Source organism: Anabas testudineus, chromosome 14 (genome assembly GCF_900324465.2).
Source record: "Anabas testudineus chromosome 14, fAnaTes1.2, whole genome shotgun sequence".
NCBI lineage: Eukaryota > Metazoa > Chordata > Actinopteri > Anabantiformes > Anabantidae > Anabas > Anabas testudineus.
The window spans coordinates 18,207,905-18,232,937 of NC_046623.1; the positions used below are offsets into that span (position 1 = coordinate 18,207,905).

Sequence of the window (25,033 nt, forward strand, 5' to 3'; positions counted from 1 at the left end):
TGTTACTTTCTGATAAAGACTTTATATTAATAAAACATAAATTGAGTAGATAGATGTTTTCGTTTTTTTCAAAAGGCGGTGTCTAAGTGGGTACTAGTAAAAGTATTTTGTAGTTCCTCAACTCATTTTCCCTCTAAAACTGAAAGTGGTTTCATTTGAGTAAATATTTGAACCCCGGATCTTTTACCCCCAGCCCCTGAACTTAGCTCCTAAAACCCATTTAAGCCTGAAAGAGTTCATTGTGTCAATATCAACAGATTTAACGAGGTACTGTGTGACGGTGCTGTCCTGAGCCAACTCTTTTAGTTTTAACAAAGATTAATTTATAAAGTGTATGTAGTGTTTTACTAATTTATCCACATTTTACTGATCAGGTTAAAGCCATGCTTTTTTCTTAAGTGGGATTTTACGCTGATCTTGTCAAGTAAAGAAATCAGTCTGACTGTCGATCATTGTTAAAGCCCGTTATTCATTGCAAACATTTATTACATTTTTATGATGCAAACAACAGCAAGTCCCACCGTTGATGGAACGGCTCAAAATGTAGTCATGAGGGAATGATAGAGACACAATGGGACAGGGACAGAAAAAGTTTGTATTATGCACAATTCCATTGTTTCTCTTTAAAAAACAAACAAAAACAAAACCAAAGAAACAGGACAATCGGCTCTTATTGGAAATTTTGGCATCTTCTTCTCTCCTATTGTACTCTCTGCAATAACGGTCATTACAAATCAAAAGAACAAGGCATGCATAATTGTTTCTGGTAATGCACATAGATCGAAGGATACCACTTTTAAAATAAAATCCATGTACGATGTTCATGTACATTTCATATATATATATATATATATATATATATATGTATATATATATATATATATGTATTAATGGTCCCTTTCTTAGAGGTGTCTACCTGTTCCCACTGTGGGACTGTGTCTTCCGTTATCAACGCTCGGTCGCTAAAGTCACCCTGTGAATAGGGCATGCGCTGAAAAACACATCTGCAGGATGGATACTGACGACTACTAGATGTTACAACCGTCACGGTATTCCTCCTTTCAGCTCTTACTGCATGTTGTTATCAAGCTATCTATTCCAAAGTTTCATTTACTTAAATATTTCTCTTTGTATCAACTGACCATTGTTCTATCTACACGATTTCATCAAACCTCACAGGGGTTACAGCCAGTAATATTTTCTAATAAAATTCTCCTCCCAATTGCTATACTACAACCCCATGCTTTAGAAAAAGGGAGCCCACAGTTTGTATTGTAGTTATTGTACTAGATTGAAGTCAGGAAGTCTTTGAACTTCCAATTTACCTAAAGAAATGGATCTAATGTCTGATACACTAAGATAAACGCACTGGTCCATGTTAATAAATGAGTGAAACAACCACATGTCTATTGTGATGGTTGTATATGTGGCCACACATTTGAATTACTGAAATCATATAGAAAAAAAAACAAACAGGAAAAACCAGAGAGTGTAGAGATTAAATACAATGTTGAATGAATGTCTTCACTGTTAAAAAACTGCAATGTATACAACTATGCTGCTCTCTCTCATTGCTCAAAGTGAGTTGAAGAGGGTGGAGAGGCGCCCAGGATTTCTGCTATACCAATGGAATCATGTACAGATTTACAGTTATAAATGTTTCTAGCATCACACTCAACAGATGGCAGGAAAGGAGGGTGACAGAGACAATATAGAAAAGATTCATCCATTTGAATTTGAACTCTCTGTTGTGGAATCAATGCTGTTACTCTCTTAGAAAAACAAAGAGAGATGGAAACAAATGTGTGCATGCGCATACGGGTATGAATGCTTTGAGTGCAGAACCAAATGTTCGACCAATAAAAGTCTATTGGGATCAAGTTGTACTGGTTTCTCTGAAGGTGGAAGCAGACTTGTTAAACCAAACATGGGGCTGAGTATGACGGTGGCAGCAGCGGGCGTCTTGAGTGGTTGGGTTTAGCGCCCTCTGATGATGGTGGTGGCGATGGTGTTGGTGTCGTCTGTGTTTTTCGGGGCTTGGCTGCCTTAGTCGATGTACTGGGAGAGCCAGCGGAAGCCCTCGCCGTAGCCCTGCCTCTTCAGCACACTGCACATGAAAACCTCCAGTGGTCTCGTGTTCAGCTCTTTCATGGGAATGTTGCCCTGAGAGAAAACGTAGGAAAGTAAGTTACAACTGAATTCACTTTTTAAAAATGAATTACAGATTGAAATAAGATGCAGAGTTAATCTTATGGTTTTGTCCATCATAGTGAGTTCCTCCTCACTCAGTCAGTTTTAGTTTCTCCTAAAAACCTCTTGCCACTTGCTATCCTACCACCAAATGCTTCTCTGTGAAAATAGGGGGCCCACAATTGGCACTAGGCACTAGTGGGGGCTCGCACCCTGATCCAGTCTATGATGAACATATCAAAGTGGTGTTTCCCTGCTGGTTACCTGCTGTGTCTACTGTGCTCACCTTTCCTGTTGTCTGTCCAAACAATCCAAAAAGTTCCCTCAGCCTCTCTTCGCTGACGGCATCTTGTCTGTCGATCTTGTTGCCCAGGATCAGGATAGGCACGTTTCCGATCGTCTCATCCGTCATTAATGCCTGTGAAAGCAGACAAGCTTTTATTTGTGGCTTTCATTTTTAATATTAAGACAATAAAGATAAAAGAATCTACCTCCACATGTTTTTTAAATCTATTTAGTGTGTTCTAGGTAATTTAATTCTACTTTCAATAGTCATTTTCTATGTTTTGCATAACTACATTTATTCCTAATAACTGAAACAAGTAAATTATTCAGAGTAAAATTAAAAAGAAGGTTTTTTACGTTTTTAAATATACCACAAGCTAATTTCAGAACAGAAATTTAATTCTGGTACTTACATCAAGTTCTGCTTTTGACTCAGCCAGTCTGATGAGGTCTGCACAATCCACAAGGAAGACGATACCATTAATGGCAGGGAGGTAGTTTTTCCACACTCTGCGAGCTGTGTGAACAAATGCAAAAACAAACATGAGAGTTTAAGGGCTGTGTGGCCCGTCCAGATGAGGTAGGAGGGAGAGAATGATCTTTGTGTAGGTCAAATTTTATGTCCCAAGAAAAACTGCTCCATCATTTTATTTAGTGGAAAAAGTGGCATCAGTACTTCAGTAGCACATACTTTGACTAATTAAATCTAGTGTCACAGGTTTTCTAAACACACACACCTTGTGCATGGCCTCCAAGGTCGAAGGTGGTGAAGGTCATGCCAGCAATCGTCAGCTCTTCTGAAGCTAGAAGGAAAAAAATATTATGAACAAATCTGAAAAATCAGCTCATTAACACTAAGTCACATATTTACTGGAGGTGTATTGATTCTTCACGTCCATGGTTTGGTTCAGACCACGGATGTTTGTGGGTGCAGGGGGCTTTCAAAAACACAAATGACTAACACTCTGTACTACCCCTGAATGCAGCACATCAGACCTGCAACTAACAGGCCTGCAGTCTTAGTTTCAGAACCAGTTTCAGAACCAGTTTCAGAGCCAGTTTCAGAGCCGTCACGGCTCTAGAATTTACACATGTAAAGCATGAGTGAATACAAATTACTCATTCAAGGGGTTTGTTTTAAAGTGTTAAATGTGTGGTTGTACGTGTGTGTGTGAGAGAGAGAATAACACCAACTTACTTGGATGTAAAGTTGGCACATGCTGTCCCAATCTGTCATCTTTGAGCATGTGCAGTAGCGTCGTTTTACCAGCATTGTCCAGGCCAAGGAATACTAACTTGCCTGATTTCTTGTACAGTCCTGAAACAAAGCCAGAAGCATCTCAGAACACAAGTCTGTATCCCATAAACATGTTTAAATGGGCTGCATCACAATATTCAAAGCTTAATCTTCACCAGTCACCAGATAAACCCTGATGTTTAAGCCTTGAAATGGAAAACAATCTTCAAAAGACAAGGACAGATCTGCCCACTGACTTCTCATAGTTCAGTTCTCACGCATGCACAAAATAAATAATAATAATAATAATAATAATAATAATCATCATCATCATGATAAATAAAAGTATATAAACATAAAAATGTAAATGTACAAAGGGCTTTTTTGTTTTAGATTTTACTTCTATTATCAGTTACCACAGACGTATGTGCCAACTACCTGAACACAGAGGAAAAGAAACAACAAAGGTCATTCCTTCCTCAACTTTTCTGACAGGATTATGAGGCTTTGTGTTTGCCAACCTCCGAGTCAGCACAGATACTCAGTGGATTTGTAAAATTTGTGACTGAGTCAGCTCTGCTAGATGTCATCATTACTCACAACAGCACTATGTAGCTGTCTGACAGGAAGAACAGGAATGACTGCTCCACAGGAGCAACACACAAACTAGAACAGTGCACACTGGGGAGAAAAGCCACTGGTACACATAGCACACTTTTCCAGGAGATCTGAAATAGAGACCTCCATCTCAGACAAATTTGGGGTGTGGGGTCATGTTTCAGAGGGACGTTTCCTATACTTTCATTCATGACATATGCCATTTGGAGGGTGCTTTCAGCTGAGCCACTTTATAGGCACAAAAGCAGCATGTGTGTCGCATTGATGGGAATCAAACACATAAAACAGCTTGTGTTCTAACCAAAGAACGATAAAGGCCCATTTAAACTACAGAAAAGCATTTAAAGGAACAGTGGTGACTGACCAATGATTATAGTAATTCATGTGTTTCTTACCACACACACTGCATTAGAAATTGGTCAGTTTGAAGCAGACATTGTGGATTTGATCAATAGTCTAATACATTTTGCCTGACAAACACTTTAGCTGAAGAGGCAACTTGGCTGACAATGTTTTCTCCTAATAGTTAGTGGCATGCACCTGCCATTAAATGAACCATAGGCATATTTGTGTTTTAGACTGGTCTTTTAGAGAAACTCTGCTTCTTCCTATTAGCCTCTACCACGACCACAACTGATTTTTAGGAAACAAAGCCTGCTATTGTGTACAGCAGTCTTGGCCCTGCTTTTCCCTGTACCCCAGAGAATGAAAGGGTACGAGGTTTTAACAATTAACGTTCTTTGTGGAATCACTAAAGACAATAAGACACGCTCGCACTAAATCCTCTCAAATTACTATCATCGTGTTACTTAACATTTGTTATTCTGATATCTGTGTGGTTTACACTTTAGGTACATCATACTACAGCAGTTACAAATGTTTTTAATGACACCAACACTGATGCTTACTCTGAATCTAATCACCCGTACTCACCTAAAAACTGTAGTACGCTATTGAAACCGCTATAAAACCAATCAATTAGGAATGACATATCCGGAGCTGTTGAATCCTGTAAAACAACAAGTGGGGTAAAAAAAGAAAAGAGTGGTTAGATGACATGAACACACACGTAACAGAAACAGGATATTTGCTGCAACATCGAGTGTGAGTGAGAAAAACTAAAACAAGATTCACTAAGTCGTCCACCGCCTGTGGCTTTTACTGCTACATTTCTGTTGAATATTTATCAATTACATCACTTACAATACATCACATCATTTTTGTGCATAACTTTTCACTATTTTTCCAGGACAAAGATTTTATACAAAATACACAGAGGAAGGAGAATCCACACAAAATAGTTAAAATGCATTAAAATACTGAAGTTCATATTTTTTTTCCACAGAATCATCGATTAACACTGGAAAACACGAGTACAGACAACCACTCATGATCACAGTCACATCAATTAACCCTAAACTAACTGTAGGATGTGTAGGTAACTGGACTACCTGGTCCACCTCCAGAAGGGGTTCCTAGGCAAGACCTCCTTACGCTGTTGCCCTGTACCTTGTAAGTCGCTTTGGCGTCCACCAAATGACTAAACGATATTTAAGATCAATACCAACCAATGAGCACTCCTCTCTACAACACTCATAAAGCTATGAATATGCAGCCTGCCTCAACCTATTGCACAGATATTGGCATGTGGTGATAAGAATAATGACTGGCTTTCTGCAGCCAATAATTAGCGTGTTCCAGTAGGAGTCTTTGGACAGGAGGGCAGAATATTCAGGGCACTGATCCCATACCATCTGACAGCTCATCAACGAGCAACCCAATTGTTTTGTTCAACACTTCAATCTAGCTGATTTTGGAAATATAGCCTAGTCTTAGCCTTTCATAATAAGCATGCATTTCACTTGTTCAAAGTGAAATTGATCTAATAAAGCATTCTGTAACTGTGTAATATCAACACCTTCCCGACTGACTACAAGCAACAGCTAATCGCTTATGTATGAGAAAAAAAAAAATCTTGTTTTGCTCATTTGTCACTAATTCACACCAGCTTCTTTTTTCCTTTTGTGACATGTGACCGAATGTTTCAGAAAGTGTTACGATCATGAAGATATCAGAATGCAGGGACAGAAAAAAAGATAAAACATACTTCCTCTTGCTATAAGCAAAGACAACACATTTTCACGCACACACACTCTGTTTTACAACGTCATCTAATTTCCAAGCCTTTTCTCTGTGACTGTTCCAGAGGCATCAGGTAAGCTGGTGCCAACCTCTAGCCCTAGTTACGTAACACACAAACAACTCCTGGGGTAAAGTGTAAGACAGTCAAAGGTCAAGACCACACGTCAGCTGCTGCTACACTCTGGGGCCACATGCTCCCACGCCCACCCCACCGGCTGCTACGACACTGTTGGCTGATATTACTGTCTGATGCTCCAGTGTGTGGCGTGATACAGCTGTGAATGTGCAACAGCTTGACAGTATGTGACAGCACCAACATGCTCATTTAGCTCCATAAAAACACAGGTTTTTAAAAACAAGCGTAGGGCAACAGCATGAACCTGCTTCTAGGGATCTGGAGTTGCTGTTTACAGGTGTGAACTCTTTCAACTGATCAACAACAGAGACCAATTGTGTTAGACTAAAGCAGCAATTTATAATCATTATCATGTATATTTCATTTACCATAATATGACAACAAAAAGCAGCAAATTACCTCAGTAAAGAAGCCACCAGAAAATGTTTGGTACGTTCCTTTTTTTACACTCAATAAGAATGTAATTAAACAAAAATCAACAAGTTATACATACTGACAGTTTGCTCTTATTAATATCCACCTTCTAAACTCAGTCTACTATGTCTGAAGAATGTCTTCCCTCACAGTCTGTAAAAGATATGTTCACAATTTGTAAAGGTTGTCTTAAAACAGTAGTCAGGTCCTGCTGCGACCACTTAGTCGTCCCTGGTGACACAAAATTCAGTCCATGTCCTGGAAAAAAATACCAACAAATCTGCTTAATATGACAAATGTGGAAAGTTAAAGCTCCAGTTTGTCTTGGAAGAAAGAAAAGTACTCTGGATTTTGGTCCACATCACTTACACAAAAAGCATCTTTTGGAGTGATCTAAAGGCCTTTATGAAGAGCAAGTTAACTTTTCAGTTTCACTATTCATATGGACACCTGACTAATGTTCTAAGACAGCCTGGAATAACTGTGAACCCTTATTCTTATTTCAGTAAAGAAGACTTAAAAGTAAATCGCAATTGTGAACACAGAAGTGAAAATTTGTAACGTTAGCTACGAATACACGACGATCCTAAATTGAATCGACATCCACATTTTTCTTCGATGATATGCTCTCCATTAAACCATTACTAGCACATTTTATGAATCAATATAGCCAGATGACATATTTGTGACAATATCAAGATACCGAAACAGGTTTTACTTTGGCTCGGCTGTCAAACCATTCTACTGTCAACGTAGCAACGAAGTTAGCGTTAGCTAACATTTAACGTTACAAAAACAGCTAACGTTCATTCAATTGTTCATCTCTGACATTTTAGTACAAGAATAAATTACAAATAACAAACCATATTAAATGTACACGTATACGTTAAATTAAATTTTTATAACGCCTGGGTGAGGCCGGCTAACAGGCTAGCTAGCAGGAAGCCACTAGTTAGCTAACTACGTGTCATATTCTCCAAGAGGCGACGTTGCATCGATGGGTTCCTGACTACGGTAGCTGATTAGCAGTTAGCTAGACACACACTTTACCGATATTCTAACAACACTGTGAATTGTGATAGTTTCAATATTTTCCAGTAATAAGTATTTACGTTAGAGTAAATTTAACAGCCAGTCAATTGCCGATTAATAACCAGCTTGAGGCTCTTTCATAATGAGGCAGTCAACTTGGTGTTAGCAATGCTAACGTAGCATAGCTAGTAGCTGGGATAATTTGCTAGCTGAAAACGCCGATCGGTCACTTCTAGCGTTAATATTCCGTTCTAAACATCGAAGAGTCAATATATTTAAAAACTTACCCGTTATTTAGGTGTAGATTAATGTACAGAGAGTGTTCGCGCTTTTATTCATGTAAAAAGGTCTGCCGGTCAAAAAAAGAGCCTGCACATAAACTGCCAGGTCCTGCTCTCGTATGTGGTGTGTTGTTACTGAGCCACGACACTGCTACGGCTCCAACATCCAGATACTCCCCGAACTCTGCCCAGCAGCTTCCTGTTCAGGCTTCACACTCATCTGTCCGGCAGGAGAACTGAATCAAACCCAGTCTCTACCGTTGTTTGAATTCTACAATGTCCATGCACACATTTAGCAGGATTTATAAATTTACTAGTAACACTGAATTAAGGTGTATGTAAATGGTCTATTACAAAGTTTCTAGTATTTGCTATCTAACTTGGCTTGTAAATTCATAAAAGATATTGTTTGTAATTACATTAAATGCCACTTCTTTTCTATATACCTAATGATTATGAAGAAATGGGCCCCTGGGCCCAGACTAATAAACGGACCCCCACCCTATCTATTCTGTTTTCACATGGCTGATGGATTTTCTACTATTTCAAGTCATTTCTATTGTCTTCCTGTGTTTTTATCTCTGTGTTCAATTTGTTTTTATTTTGAGGTTGTCGTGTGTTTCTTATTAGTAATTTTCCATCTCACGGTCATTTTGTATCTAGTTTTATTCACCCGGTGTGTTTTAGTCTCTTTTTGAGCTCTTTTTTTTCTGTTTTCGGTCTCTGTGGGATTGTTTTGCGGTTTTTATCTGGGCTCTATGGCTTTTAAACAAGAAATATATATAATCACTACACAAAGGCCCTGGCAAAGGCGCCCGCTGACCTCTCTGGCCCCTGGGTCTGTGCTCTGTTAGCTCATTTGGCAACCCATCCATTGGTTACACTTGTTTGAAATACATGTCATATTATTTTTATAATCGGATATAACTGAGCAAATGCCCAAGACGTGCGTGCTTGTGCGTGAGGTGGATTAAAACAGGTAAAGAAACTCTCTCCTCTTGTTTCCAGTACGCTGCAAAATCCAGAGCGCAGAAGGAAATGCCACGTGTAAACACTGCGCATGCTCGACTTTTACGTTGATCCTTCAGGGTGATCCCGACTTCCGGTGAAAGAGGAGAAGTGTCTCACACGACTACTCCGACCAGGCCTGTCGTTACTCAGCCGTAGGTAGCTGGACAGGGTTTCGCTAATAGCCATGACCGAGTGATCCCCAACAAGTCAGCTAATTAACTTTTCAAGAAACTCGGAGACGTCGCCGTAGACGCCGTTTTGAGTGGACGCATCATCGTCAGAGCCACAGGTTTAAACGTTACCCCGCGACTGCCAGCTAGTTAGCGAGCTAGCTAAAGACGCAGCTAGCTATTCGCCAGCCAAGCACCTCAGAATTAGATCTTGGTGTCTATTTCAAGATGTCAACGGCGGGGTTCAACTCCCAGAATGGGACAGGCTCGGGGCAAGTGTATGCGAACGGTGAGTAAGGTTTACATTCAAATACGTTTAACGTTAGTTTAAGCCGAAGTAGCCATCAGCGCTAGTACCAAGCTAACACTAGCTTCAGTTTTTGGATCTGCGGCTAATGTTATTTGCTAACTAGTAGCTAATAACTGGCTTTAGTAACGCTGTACCTTAAAGTAGCCAAACAAGAGCGAGCTGTCAGGTATAGTACACCACCTTAAACGTGGTTGATCTTGACTTTACTTAGTTACGATGACAAAAATAATTGCTGTCTTTACAATTTAATTCTAGACAATGTTTGCTAATTATCTGTGTTTGTCGAAGTAACAAACCAACAGGTTGACAAACCGAAAAGTTGGCAGACACCACAACTTTTCTCAGTTTTTTTCCCAGTAAACATAACGGAGATGATCTGATCGCCCCGTCTACTCAGCACTTATTCAGAATCAGAACAAGTTATGACTTGTGTTTTCACATTTGTCTGTGCAGTTTCACGGCCAGGTGATCGTTTGTTCGCGGGTTTATTAGTTTACTTGCAGTTGAGCAAGACAGTTTTTAGTAGGCTAAAAACTCTGGCTTGTTTGCCTTCTACGTTACTGTACATGTGGCACATTGGGACCGATCCAGATATGTTGCTGCAGAGCCTTTTTCAGGCTCAAACTGTTACTTCAGTTTGATATTACTTCCATGGAAGTTACAAGTGAACAATCAAAACGCGTACTGGGACAGATGACAAAGGTGTAATTGTGTGCAACCTACAGTGGCTTTTCTTATCAATGCATGTGAATGAGCTCTCTTGTACTGTGCAGATGAAGCAACCACAGTTCCAGTTTACAATGCCTCAGTTAGTTTTCTAAAGCTTTAGATAAACGTGTCTTAACTTATAGTTGTTCAGTACACCCTCCACAGTCTTATTCCTATCTCATTTAAATCAAATGGATCACTAAAGGATGTTAATCTTGCTCTTTTCTTTGAACTCGGATCAATCAGAAAACAAAGGTGTTGTTCTGACAGTAGAAACAAACCATGGGATGTCGCAGAGGCGTGAGGGAGTAAGAATTCAGAACAGTAATTGTCATTTGTACATGGGATATATGTAATTAAGTATAATTAATATCTTTAGTTCTGGAGGAGCGGGTTGACCAAGACTGCACTCTTTGTATTGTGAGCAGCCAGATGAGATCATCTGAACTAAAAACTAAAAGGAGAGAGATGTTTTTAATATGTAGAAGTTGTTGCTATCCTGGCATTCAAGTGCATTTACTCCTCAAACTAGAACCATAGGAAATAAATTGAAAATCAATTTAGACACTGTTTATTGTGAACAATAAATACACATGGGATTAAGTGTCTTTGTAATATTTCCACTTGATAATTTTCTCACAACTCACGTGAAGACTGTTTACTGGTGGGCCAGTGGCTAAAAGTGACTAGAAGCTTTAGTTTTTAAAATTGTCCTACTCTCAGGAAGGCTAGTGAGTTGAGGTGGGTTTTTCGCGTTCATGTATCCTTGCTCATTGATAAGAGTTGTTTTCCAATCCCTCCTCACTCTGCTTCTGGTTATGCAGGACCTAGTTAATAGCAGTGAATCTTTGTACATTATGTAATTATTTTGTGTGCAAACAGCAGTTCACTGATGCTGTAATTTATGCACATATTCCTGTTAGATTATTATTTAGATATTGTCATTTATATGAATTGCTATTATAATACAGTTCCCCTTTTGCTGCTGATTATTGAGTAGGTATATGAGATATGATTAATTTGACGTTTCTTCTTTTGCTGTGGGCCTAATTTCTTGGTATTCATATTTTTCAGTTAGAGAACGAGACTGTGAAACAAATGCAACGTTCTAATCTGGAATCTTCACAATATATACTGTGCAGTCAGCGTTTTTAATTAAGCAAACGTGTCTGTGGTGTTTTACTACTACTGTGTTGAGTAATGTAAGCTCAGACTTGGCTCACACACTTACTGTCACTGAGGGCAGATCATTCTGAATTAAATCCAGGTAAAGAGATTAGACCCTGTGCTCTCAGTTCATTGGTCATTTGGTACATCTGAGTGCTTTTCACCCTGTGACGTCACTACCATTACTTTGCCATCTGTCTTTCATATACCGTTCTGAACTGCAAGTCAGATATACACCCAAGGATTTGCTTCAGTTAAATAACATTTGAATCACAAACAAAAGCCTTTTTCAGACATGGAATCTGTAACTAGGCTTGTTTCATCTGTCTGTGTAGCTAATAGTTTGTTTTTTAGGTGTTGAAATGTAAGGCTATCTTACAGAAGTGCTCCATAATGGCTCTGGTCAACCATGACAAAGACCGTAACCTAGAGAGCTTCAATCCTTAGGCAAATTACGGCATCTGGTACCCAGGAGGCTGTCAAACAGCCTATTTTTCTCTCTACACAGCGGCAGCCCTGCTAGGGAGTAGATTGAAAGAAATAATGTTGGTGCATGAAGCTGATGTGTAAAATTACCACAACATTGAAGGAGTGACATGCATGTCTGAAATTGCTTTACTATGATTTTGATGGCTAGCTTGTGTCATTTTGGATAAATGTGTAATAACTAAATGTACTTCAACCTATTTTTGACCTAGATTATCTAATATGCCTGTATTTTCCTGCCTCTGTTCTCCAGGTCCATCACAGAATCCAGCTGCCCTGCAGCAGCTTCAAGGGGTCAACTATGGCATGACTTACCAACAAACCTACAATCCAATGCAGGCCAAAGCTCCTGCACCTCCTGGTCCTGGACTCTACCCCTCTGGCGCATACCAGCCTGTTCCCCCAGTAAGTTCCTACCAGCCTGGCCAACCACTCACTTCCTACCCACCTCCCCTCAGCCAGCCCCTTTTGACCAGGCCTCTGATGGGAACTCCATCCCATACCCCTCCTCAGTCTGCTAGCCCGAGCCCAGGTCCAAGGCTGCTCCCTGCCCAGGGCACACCTCCACCTCCTGCTGTGTCTTCTAGTAGTTTCTACCAGAACCCCCAGCAGCCTCAGCCCATGGCTCCAGCATGGCAGTATAACACAGCCCCTCCACCAATGGGGCCACCCACTTCTATGAGCGCACCTCCCCGTGGCCCTGTGGCAAATCATGTGAACCCAGCTGCAAGCTCGACACCACCACCACCACCATCTTCGGCAGCTTACATCTCTGCACCACCAACCCAACAGCCCCACAGCGCCACCCAGCCTTCAGGCCCAGGGATGCCCCCCACCTCTCTGCATGCATACACCCAGCCAGGTAGGAACACAAAGGCTCCACTGAAACAAAACCTTTAATAATCACTAACCATTCCAAATGCAGAGAGGAGACAATAGTTCTCTATTGATGCAGGCACTCCGTGGGTCAGATCAATAAAGAGATGAATCATCTTGTCAATAATGTCATCAAGTCTCAATAACACTAATAAAATCAGACTAGTGAACTTTAATGAGTCCTTGGGGTCGTCCTCATTGTAAATATTTTAACACATATTCTGTTTTTTGAAAAAAAAATATGTGTTCCATATGTTCCATTAACTTCTCTTCTCTGCACTTATTGTGTCTTTTTGCTGTCATTGTCTCCTGTCACTGACATGTGCTGCAGATATTCATATCTGCAGTGCTGATATGTTGGAGCTGGACGTTGCCCTCTGCCCCCACGTTGAACATGTTGTCTGGCTGCTGCCTCTGGCTCCTACCCAGCTTCAGACTCATTCACTCTAAATTTGTACAAAGTTCAAATTAGAGTTTTATTGTTTCTAGTGTAATTCTTATGACGCACTGTGACATGGCTTTAAGGACAAATTTCAGTTTCGGCACAGATTGTGCTGCGAAAATGACTCATTTCCTCCAATAATGGTGTAATAATTGTCAAACCGGACTTTTACAGTTAAACATTTTCTTTAATTCCAGTAGTCGTTTCATGTCTTTCTGTGAAAGCTTAACAGTTGTCTCTACTGAGAAGTATTTAGCACAATACAAAAGCCCACTCAGAGAATCTCAGTTGCTTTGTATGTCTTCTGGTCATTAACATTTTCTCTGGAGGAAGTTGCTTTGTTCAGTGATATGAGCATGATAGACTTTGGTTGTGTAATCTGTGGCCACAGAGTGTTTTGTAATTTAACCAAGATTTATTGTTTTTTAAAGCTAAGATGAGGTCACATGATTGCCACTGTCTTCTACCAGCATCTCAGTGTTACAGTCACATTGACCAGAATTCCACTTCACAGTCAGAAGAGTCTGCTTGAACTTAGTGACCTTTTCTCACCACAGCACCATCAGGTCATATCTACCCAGCACAATGGCAACAATGAAAGTGGAAGCTTGAAAATGTACTAGGTTCTTGTGGAGATGTGTACTAGTCACTAGTCACTGCTTTAAAATGTCACACGTTTCAAAATGTCACATTTTTAAAGCATTTCTGAAATGTTGAATAATGTTCCGTTAAGTGCTGCACATAGTTGCATTGTGCTTTTTATATAGCTTATAGTGAATGTGTAGTGAAGTCATCATCTTGCAGCTGGTATTTCTTCCTTACCATTAATAATCTAATTTGATTAGCAGTTTCCATTTCGTCTCACTCTTGGAAAAATAATCAACGTCACAAACGGTGAAATTTAACATAGCAAGTCTTAAGTGAACTGTAAAGGTCTATGCACAACAAGTGTACAAGTGGATGTGGTTCTGATATTAGACTTTGGGTCAGTGGTGCCACCAACTGTTGTCACCTGTAGTCAGAGATTATAATATTGCAGCACCTCTGTGGTGCCCTATGTCTGTCTTCTATGTGATATGTGGTAACAGAGTACTTATTTTACTCGGCACATTGACAATATAAATATATGTAGATAAATATATAAGTTACTGTATTTATTGTTATTACCAGGCACTGCAGCTCCACCGGTGAATCCCATGGTTCCCCACACATACCAACCAGGTAGAACTCCCTATGGGCCTCCACCGACAGGCCCACCGCCTGCAGGCCTACCACCAGCCATGAAACCCACACCCCCTCCCACTGGAGTCCCAGGTGCCAGTGCCACACCTCCACCTCTCAAAGCAGATGGTAAGTTTTGGTTTCTTTAAATGTCTTGCTTTGTCCTCTATTATGAGGACCAATCTATTTGTGGAATCACTGTGGATATTTATTTACATTTCACAATGACCTATTAACTTTGAGTGCTTTTAAAATAGACTGGAATGAACCCAGCAGCCTGAGCGAGTATTGAAATCCATGCTGTTGAACAGGAATATTATGGATGGTTAAATACTGGGTTTAGTAAAGTGAAAACTCTGTGATTATTATATTAGTTTGGGCCAGGAAATATTTCTCCATTCACAAGCCAGACATTTTTCTTCTGATCACCTTCCTTCTCCACCCTCATCTTCTCTCCTCCTTCCTCTACGTGCCAGCTCAGTGCGGGGTGTCTGTTAAGAGCACTCAGTCCTCCGCTGAGCCCGACTGCCAGGAGGCGGATATTGAATGTCCAGGTGTGGCCAAATCTTTCAATAGCTCTTAACTCTTGTGTCCGTGCTGTGGAGTCCACCCTGTCCTCTCTGTCGTTCGTTATATCCAGGGATGCAGTCGTTTTTTCAATTAATACCAAATACAGTATGAAGCTCTGCAGCATCAATCTGTTGCTATTGGAGAACAATGCAAAATTATATTAGATGTATTAGTCAAAATGCTTTGCTTTATTTTTTATAACCTGTGGGTATTACTACTACTACTACTTTAGACTAGTATGTATTTTTTATTATCGGTGCATCCCTGGTGACATTTCTGTTTGGTAGTTTGTTTTCCTCTCTTGTCATCCAGCCTCTCCCCATTTCCCATGTGGCCTCTGAGTAAACATCTTCGAACCACCAAAGTGGAAATGTTTCCTTAAAACATCATACATCATTTTCTATCATCAACATCGTTATTAGGATTGTGTTATGGTACCTATTTGTGTCCATGATGTTCATATCTTGCTCTGTAGTTCATTTTATTCTGTTTTCTATTAACTGTGGGGACAGAAATAGCAAAAACCCTAAAATTATTCATGTCACATCTGTGTTTGCTCCGAAACAGGAACTGTGGCTGGCCCAGCAGCATCAAACAGCTATAATCATGTTGACAACAAAATTGGTAAGACCATAAGATTTTAAGCTATTTTCTGTCACCTTTTTCCAGAATTATCTTTATTATAATTATTTATTTAATTTAATTATTATTTAATTATTTAACATTTAATACAAAAAAACATTCACATCCATGTCCAAAGCAACAGGTAGAAATGTTGATGTTACATGTGTTTCTAGGCCTCAGACAGTTTGTGAGATCAAGTGTATTAAGACGTGTGCAAATGACTAAATACACAGTACTCCTGCAGTAATGCTCACCCAACGCACATCACTGTTTGTCTGGCAATATTGTGGAGTTTGTTCAATAGAGGTTTAGAGCACAGACAGAGCTTGGAAATCTCACAGTGTTGAGAGACGGATTAATGCGTTGTTGGTTTTGGTCTTAACAGAATTTTGCAGGATTGGTCCAGAAAAGAAACACAATATTGGCAGCCCTGCCATTTAAGTAGGGCCACTTTTTAAAGTAAACCCAATAGGTTTGATTTCCCATCTAAACTGAACTCCTCTTTTCCTACCACAGCTCCTCCACCTCAGCCTGGACCACCGGGTCGTCACTTGGGGCACTACCCGTCTCTCCCCCCTGGGTACCAGAACACCCCCGCTCCACAGAATGCCACCTCTGCCATGCACCCTGCGATTCAAGCCGCCACGCAGCCTTACAGCCAAGCACCTCAGCGATACCAGCAGGTGAGAGTGAAGTCACAGCCCCATGCCTACATCGTACTGTTAGAGCATTTTGCATATAAAGTACTGTTTGTTTGCATCTCCTTATGTGGTTTTGGATCAACATGCTTTGTCAACTTTATCATGTAGTACACATGCAAACTCTCTTGAAACTTCAAGTTGAGATTCAACTTCAGAGCAATTTGGCACAAGTCTAATATCTTAAAATGAATAATGACATACTTTATTGATCCCATTGGGGTTGTGCTACTGCAGGGTTTTGGTGTCTTGTCCAAGGACACCTCCACAATTAGCCAGGAGTAACTGGGAATTGAACCACCTACCACCTGGGCTACTGCCGTCCCTATGAGTCTGGGATTTGGTTTGGTTGTCATGTGTTTGTTAAATAAACTGAATAATTTGTTCTTCATTCAGCCACCTGGTGGTCCAGGGCCAGCCCAGCTCAGCCCATCTTTGGCAGCCATGAGCCTCCAGTCCAGCACCCCAGAGGCCCTGAGAGTGGTCAACCTGCTGCAGGAGAGAAACCTGCTGCCCCCAGGGCCGATCCCTGCCCCGATACCCTGCCTGCCCCAGGACCTGCAGAAGATAAACTGTAATCCAGAGTAAGACGCTAATTTATTTGTCCATTCACTTGAACCAGCTGCCAACATACTGCAGCAGTAGACGTGAAATACCAAAGAGAGCAGGATCTCTGAGCGAAGTTTAAGTATTGTTATCATCTGTTGTTTGTCTCCAGGGTTTTCCGTTGTACGCTGACCAGCATCCCTCAGACCCAGTCTCTGCTCAGTAAAGCCAAGATGCCGCTGGGCCTGCTGCTCCACCCTTTCAAAGACCTCTCGGTAACACCATGTCCCGTTTAATGTTCATATGTGACGGTCAGTGCATTAATATAAACCTAAATGATTCTAGTTTGAGCTGTAATCTCATTTCTTGTACAAACTTGTTCAACTGGTATCCTCCTATACAAAATCAATCCACCTATTTTCTTTATTTTAATTATTTAATTTTAATTATTCCAAAAAGTAAATCTATCCAGAGTTTTTTTTTTTCCAGAATAGGATTTGACTAAATACAGCTCTGGGTAAAAATCTGACTAAATGAATTCATTGTTTCTGTGTGTGACAGGACAGATGTTACACGAGTTGGACAGCAACAAAAAAGTCTTTATTGAAATGCCACTTACAATGAACTGAAACCAAGAAAATTAGTTTGTCCTGAGGCACTTCTCACACAGGGGTTGGTTTTGTTCTGTGGTTTGACTCTTGCAGCAACTTCCAGTGGTGACGTCCAGCACCATTGTCAGGTGTCGGTCGTGCAGAACCTACATCAACCCCTTTGTGTCATTCCTGGACCAGAGGAGGTGGAAGTGCAACCTGTGCTACCGGGTCAATGATGGTAAGAAAGACATGATCATCTGAAGCACTAATACAGCACCAAACGTTTGAGATGTTGATGTTTTGGGGAGTTTAAATCTTCCCCAATCCCGGTGTCTGCATTTTTCTTTGTATCCACAATAATCTTCTATTTAATACTAAAACCTCACTTGATTCTTTTTGTATGTGTGTAGTTCCAGAGGAGTTTATGTACAACCCAGTCAGCAGATCTTACGGAGAGCCACATAAAAGACCCGAAGTCCAGAACGCCACTATTGAGTTCATTGCTCCTTCAGAATACATGGTTGGTTTCAACAGCCTCTACTGACACTGGCTCTGTTTAGAGTGTGACTTTTTTTGCAGGCTTACATTATACAGAATGTCTGTGTTAGTGATGTATTTTATTTAATCCTACATTAAATAATGTGTTTGTCCTGATGTGATTTTGCCCAGCTGAGGCCACCGCAGCCTGCTGTTTACCTCTTTGTTCTGGATGTATCCCACAATGCAGTGGAGACAGGCTACCTGAATGTGTTCTGTCAGTCGCTGCTGGACAACATCAATGCGTATGTACAGCGTTTAATTTGCATCTGACATTTTTCATGAAGGTATTAAATTGTACACAAGTGCACTTCATTAATAGGACTGAATGTGTTCAAAAACTGCACGGTTCAAATAGGGCTTTGTGTGTGTCCTAGGCTTCCTGGAGACTCACGGACAAAGGTGGGCTTTATCTCCTTCGACAGCACCATCCACTTCTACAACCTCCAGGAGGGGCTCTCCCAGCCTCAGATGCTCATTGTGTCTGACATCGAAGGTGAGACGTGGCTGTAGGCAAAGGTCACATGTTCATTACTGCACTAACTGTCTGAAATTTAGAGCTAATAAATATCTATGGCATCTAGAGATCAGAGACCGTCTGTTTATTGTTCAATTAAATTGATCACTTGATGTTACCAGCACTCAGACCACTATTGTAATACCACTGTTTGTGTGTGTGTGTGTGTATGTATTTATGAGTGAATTCTATTTGTTTAAATTATTACTTTTGTGTTTCATAGATATCTTTTTACCAACACCAGACGGCCTTCTAGTAAACCTCAACGAATGCAAAGAGGTAAGAAACATCACCTTCATTAAAACGTTGTTGTGAACAACATGTGCCCCAATGCTTTTACCCTGTATATCAAAGTCAGAGTAAGAGAGAACTGAGCGTTCATCTTTGAACAGCGAGGATAGACCTCCTTGTTGTTGGAAGAAAGATGAGTTTTTTCTTTTCCTTCAAAGATCAGTAGACAAAAGTACGACTTCTAAACACCATATTTGTTTTTCAGCTTGTGCAGGATCTCTTGAAGAGTCTGCCAACTTTATTTGAGAAGACCATGGAGACTCAGTCTGCTCTGGGTCCAGCTCTGCAAGCCGCCTTCAAGCTGCTGTCGCCCACCGGGGGGCGCATGTCTGTGTTTCAGACCCAACTGCCCAACCTGGGTGTGGGGGCACTCCAGTCCAGAGAGGACCCCAACCAGCGGGCTTCTGCCAAGGTAGGAACTCTGATTTCACCAGCACATCAATGCTCAACACCATTCAGTGGGATTAATCTCTGTCTTTCCCGGTATGTTCAGGACATCCAGCACTTATCCCCTGCGACAGACTTCTACAAGAAGCTGGCTTTGGACTGCTCCGGTCAGCAGGTGGCTGTTGACCTGTTCCTGCTCAGCGCTCGGTACTGTGACCTGGCATCGCTGGGTGAGTCCAGAGATGAGTGGATGGTATAGGGGAAGGAAAGGAGGAAGGAAACAAGGATCTGGATGTTTACTTACATGCCTATTAATTTGTCTGTACTTTGATCTGATACTGCTCATTTGGATTCTGACATGTTGATACAGTAAATGTATAATTTACTATCTAATTATTTTCTGGTTAGATGAGTCTAGTTATAAATGTGGCCATTACCTACACCACAAGCTTATTCTACAGGAAAATGCTGCACAGCCAGGCATTGTTGTGGCAAACTTGTTTTCGTCCTCATGTGATCTAAAGCTGCAACAACAGGGGAGAAATGTTTTACAGAGTAGAGATAGAAAATAGGAAATAAGATCAGCTACTCATCGGTGCTTTCTCTCTTCCAGGTTGCATATCTAGATACTCGGCAGGGAGCGTTTACTACTACCCCTCCTACCACCACCAGCACAATCCCGCTCAGGTGGAGTGTTTCCAGAAGGATCTGAAGAGATACTTAACCAGGAAGATCGGCTTCGAGGCTGTGATGAGGATACGCTGCACCAAAGGTCTGTAGGCACATGAGCTGAGCTTCAAGCTTCAAGCAGTGACTTTGTCCATCATTTCTCATTAATAAATGATTTTTTGTTTTTTTTGTTTTTTGCTGCAGTATTTTAGTCCTGAAATATTAATTGGTGTTTTGTGTTGTCTTCTCTGTATTTAAGCTACAGTAAATTTAAGGTCTCTCTATCCTTAAAGGTTTTATAAAGTTTTCAACACAAAATTTGGTGCCGTCACTCCAGTTTGATTGATTCCATCTCTCTCTGTCTCTCTACAGGTTTGTCCATCCACACGTTCCACGGGAACTTCTTTGTGCGCTCCACAGATCTGTTGTCCCTCCCCAACGTGAATCCAGATGCTGGCTTCGCAGTCCAGATGTCCATCGAAGAAAACCTGGACGACATGCAGGTTGTCTCTTTCCAGGCTGCGCTGCTTTACACATCCAGCAAAGGTATACACACTCGCATAGCAAATGATTTAGTTTTAGCAAAAATTAGAAATAATGAATCTCTCCTTTATTCAAATAACTAATTTGTTTCTTTTGCAGGAGAGAGGAGGATCCGTGTCCACACGTTGTGTCTCCCTGTGGTCAATTCTATGTCTGATATCTTTGCTGGAGCCGATGTTCAAGCCATTACTGGACTGCTGGCTTGTATGGGTATGTAGAGAAATCAGATTATTTAAGAAGCGCACTGACACTGGGGCTGCACAATTTGTTCATTTCATTTTGAACTGACAGTGTTGAAATGTTAAATTATTAAATCTAATTTTGGAATCTTGTTTTGAAGAAAACTTGTTCTGGTGCTGTCTAAACATATCCAGTGTAAGAGGCTAACAGGGCAATATGGAAATTATATCTATAGTTTAACCTGCCCTGAAAAAGATTGGACATAACTCAGATTTAAATTTATTCCTGTTTCCATACACTGACTTGATGTTTGTTGTAAGGCACTGTTTGATATGTTCTGTACAATATTGAAAAACCTGAATTTGTATAAAACATCTCTCTGAAATGATTCTTATTGTTGCAGCAAATCATTTTGTGATTGACTAGATCCTAAATCTTTGCCTGTTTTTCACCCTCTTCACTGTTATTAGCACTGACAGATGGACTTGAGTGGCGGCAGCTGTGGTTGCCTAGCAACTATCACATACTAAGCAGTCAGATCCGTCCGGGCTCCTCTCACATTCATGTAGAGAACAGACGCTCTTATTTAGCTTTCTTCAAAATATGCTTCAGGAGAGTTTGACATTTGGTTTAGTTTAATCTCATCAAGAACGTCAACAACACAGACGTCAGACGTAAAGTGGCACGAACGCCCCGCCCACAGTATAATGAGCAGCTGTTATCAGCCTTAATGTGATAAATTCAAAGTTCAAGGCTGAATAAAATAAATAAATGAACTTTCAATGTCAGAAATCATTAAATCCTGTACATAGTAGTTAGAAATGTTGAGTTCTTCTCCTGACAACTGGAAATGTGTCCCTCTCTGCAGCTGTGGACCGCTCTGCGTCGGCCAGTCTGAGTGATGCCAGAGACGCGATGACCAACGCTGCCATCGACTCACTGACGTCATACCGACAGTCTGTGCTGACCATCCAGCAGCCCGGTCTGCTGGCACCGGCCTGCCTTAGACTCTTCCCCCTCTACATCCTGGCTCTGCTCAAACAGGTGCCTGTTTTTACAGCATGCAGTCAAGTCTTTGGACTCTACTTTAAATGTCTGTTTCTGTTTCACCACTGAATTTCTTTCTACATCTGTCTACATGTAGAGCAAAGTAAAATCTAAATATGTGAACAGTTGGGGTCAATGTTCTTGTTGTATTTTCAAAAACAGGTTAAATTTATTGAAGCACTTGAGGAAGAGCTCCTAGTCGCAGGTTTTGTACTCTACAGCATCAAGGATCTGTTGATCCAGCTTCATGTGTTTGTGTGTGCGTCATGCAGAAAGCTTTCAGGACAGGCACCAGCACCAGGTTGGATGACCGAGTGTTTGCCATGTGTCAGCTGAAGTACCAGCCGCTGGCCTACGCCATGCTGATGATCCACCCTGCTCTGTACCGTGTCGACGATCTGACCGATGAGGTAAGCAGGGTCAGCTAGTGGAAATAGATTTCTGTGAATGCAGCAGCAAACGAGTAAAGTTTCCTTTAAAAAGACAAAAGACGGGTTAGTTATTTAGTTGTTAGTGTTTGTTATAATTGTTAATCCGAACATTAATTCCAATAGTTTCTCTTGTCATTAAGTGTCCTGACCTCTGTCTCCTCTTTTCCTCTCTCCTCAGGGAGCTTTGAACATCAACGAGCGGACCATCCCTCAGCCCAGAGTGCTGCAGCTCACTGTGGAGAAGCTCAGCAGGGAGGGAGCTTTCCTCATGGATGCTGGAATGGTGCGTTTTAGAAGAAGGACATAAAGTTGGCAACAGAAATAGACTTTCAGACCAAGCTGAGTCACAACCTTTTTTTGTCTGTGGAATTTAATGACGTTTTTTAGCCCAAAATTACTTCTGTCAACCCCAAAGGTCCTCGGAGTGTAGCCTCTTTTTATACCTGAGGATCCCAGTGGAAAAAAAGGGATTATATTGTACCAGAAACATAACTTGACTCATACTGTGAATTTTGTATGGAGATACATTTGTGCTGTTAGGGTTACCGGCGATGAGCGTTATCTCGATGCTGAACTTTGGGCTTACACAGTGACATTAATCTTTCCAGGCATCCTGGAAAAACACACAGACATATCCTTGAAACCACACGGACAAAATAGAGCCATGGTTTAGGTTTTTAGATAGTTTCTGATTGTTTGACTGTTCGGTGCAGTGGAGAAGAATATGCAAACACGACGAAGTAGAACAAGTATACCGTGGGGCTTTTCTGGGGGCAGTACTACAGTTGTTACTTAAAAGTACTGTATTCTCTTTTCTGTTTTAAAAGGTGATGTATCTGTGGATTGGGCGAAACTGCAACCCCAACTTTCTCACACAAGTCCTGGGAGTTCCCAGCTATGCTGCTGTGCCTGATAACCTGGTAGGAAAGCTTGTGTTACCGCAGCCATGTTCATGCTTTAAATGAAGCTGAGTTACCACCTGCTGCCCTCACTGCTCATTCCTCCATGTATTGCATCTTCCTCACAAATGATGAAAACTTGTCGATCTTGTCTCATAGTATCTGCTCCCAGAGCTGGACACCGCAGAGTCGCAGAGAACCAGAGCATTCATTGGCTGGCTGAGGGATCAGAGGCCGTTCTTCCCGTCTTTGCACGTCATCAGGTGAGAAACCACAGTTTCACGAGAGAGTAAACAAACTTTCGCAGAAAGTGTGGGAAATTTAAAACCATTTCATCGTTTGGTGTTGTCAGGGACGAGAGCCAGCTGAAACCCAGCTTCATGCAGAACATGATCGAAGACCGAACAGAGTCGGCCCTGTCGTACTACGAGTTCCTGCTCCACCTCCAGCAGCAAATCTCCAAATAATCTTCAGCGGGACTGTGGAGACATAGGAACACTGAAGCGAGGGCGTGCATCAGTGTATGTGTGTGTATATGTACATGGTGTGTGTGTGTGTGTGTGTGTGTGAGTGAGTAAGAGTAAGAGAAAGCAATGGGAGACGGACTCGAGTCTGTTTCTTCCAGCTGTGGTCCACCATCTCACTGAGGAAACCCCTCTGAGCTGAACTGATGTGAAGCGTCACTCGAATCAAACTGTGTGACGCATCGCACGAGAGGACAGAGAGTGACACGCGTAAATTCAGATGCTTGTTTGGCACTTTTCACCCAGCTGAAGCAATGCATTTGAAGGAAGAAAAGATACAACAAAGAAATCTGTCGATGATGATGATGACAAAGATCGAATGAATCAGTGTTTATTCTTGTAGAACAATGCTGTCTGAGGAATCAGGCAAATGGACGTGTGAAGTGTCTTTGTTTAAAAAGCACAGTCGTCTTTACTAAAACAAATCAAAGGATGTATGTATGTATGTCTGCTTAGGTTTATGAGGAAGGTTAGTATGTCTGCGCTTGAAGACTGTTATTGGGGTATTTGTTTCTAGAACACCTGGGCTCTGACAACACTCTAACATCACACCTGAAGGGCAGAACGTGCTTTTTTTAATTATTTCTGTCGTTATAATTGTGTGTCGAACAAAGATGTAGACACTGTTGTTAAAGGGGTTTGAAGGCGGATTGACTTTGCTGTTGTCGCTGCCTTAAATGTGTGGACTCGACAGCAGAAAGTCGTTTTCACCGTCGGGTCTGTCCTTCAGAAACTCTGTCATCCTTTCTCTCTCCGGACATTCAGAACACCTCTGGTGACGTCACTATTCTGTTTGTTTATTTCTTTTTTTCCTGATTGTTTAATTTATGAGACTCCCAATCTGATTAAATTCTATAATTGCCTTGTATGGGAACTCACTTTTATTACTAAACCTCTGTTTAAATGCAGACTATATATATATATATATATATATATATAAATATATATAAAATATTTTAATATAATAGAATATGGGAAATTCTTTAACACAGACGTAACAAAGCCATTGTGATCTTTTAATCATGTTTATTGATTCTTGTATATTGAAAGACTGCATTATATAAAGGTGAAGGAAATGCTGATGATTTTAGTATAAACAACAAGTTGAAATGACGCTAAGAAAATAAAATGTTTGGGACTTTTTAAATGTAGTTTGTGTCGGTGGGTGAACAGTGCTTATTCAGTGAAAACAAAGACTACAACACAGAACATGGACCAAAACATCAATATTCTTAATATAAGTTTTTAGAT

At 40.9% G+C, this 25,033-nt stretch overlaps 2 protein-coding genes across 3 annotated transcripts; one reads left to right on the forward strand and one right to left on the reverse strand.

Annotated features, from left to right (window-relative positions):
• Positions 1-449: 449 nt before the first annotated feature.
• Positions 450-8,494, reverse strand: sar1b (secretion associated, Ras related GTPase 1B). The gene is made up of 7 exons (XM_026372340.1): positions 8,342-8,494; positions 5,264-5,339; positions 3,674-3,793; positions 3,213-3,278; positions 2,889-2,992; positions 2,477-2,608; positions 450-2,163 (listed from the first exon to the last, which is right to left on the reverse strand). The coding sequence occupies exons 2-7, from the start codon at positions 5,319-5,321 to the stop codon at positions 2,047-2,049; spliced, it is 597 nt and encodes a 198-aa protein (XP_026228125.1). The 5' UTR covers positions 5,322-5,339; positions 8,342-8,494; the 3' UTR covers positions 450-2,046.
• Positions 8,495-9,434: 940 nt separating this feature from the next.
• Positions 9,435-24,650, forward strand: sec24a (SEC24 homolog A, COPII coat complex component). Of its 2 annotated transcripts, XM_026371436.1 has the most exons (24): positions 9,435-9,805; positions 12,441-13,049; positions 14,676-14,855; positions 15,203-15,280; positions 15,864-15,920; positions 16,437-16,603; positions 17,015-17,202; positions 17,337-17,439; positions 17,869-17,995; positions 18,168-18,277; positions 18,427-18,539; positions 18,672-18,790; positions 19,035-19,090; positions 19,308-19,514; positions 19,596-19,719; positions 20,103-20,261; positions 20,531-20,704; positions 20,801-20,911; positions 21,750-21,925; positions 22,201-22,338; positions 22,538-22,642; positions 23,187-23,279; positions 23,418-23,521; positions 23,611-24,650. In XM_026371436.1, the coding sequence occupies exons 1-24, from the start codon at positions 9,745-9,747 to the stop codon at positions 23,723-23,725; spliced, it is 3,474 nt and encodes a 1,157-aa protein (XP_026227221.1). In that variant the 5' UTR covers positions 9,435-9,744; the 3' UTR covers positions 23,726-24,650. The 2 variants fall into 2 exon arrangements, with proteins under 2 accessions (XP_026227221.1, XP_026227222.1); XM_026371437.1 differs by lacking the exon at positions 15,203-15,280.
• The last annotated feature ends 383 nt before the right edge of the window (positions 24,651-25,033 follow it).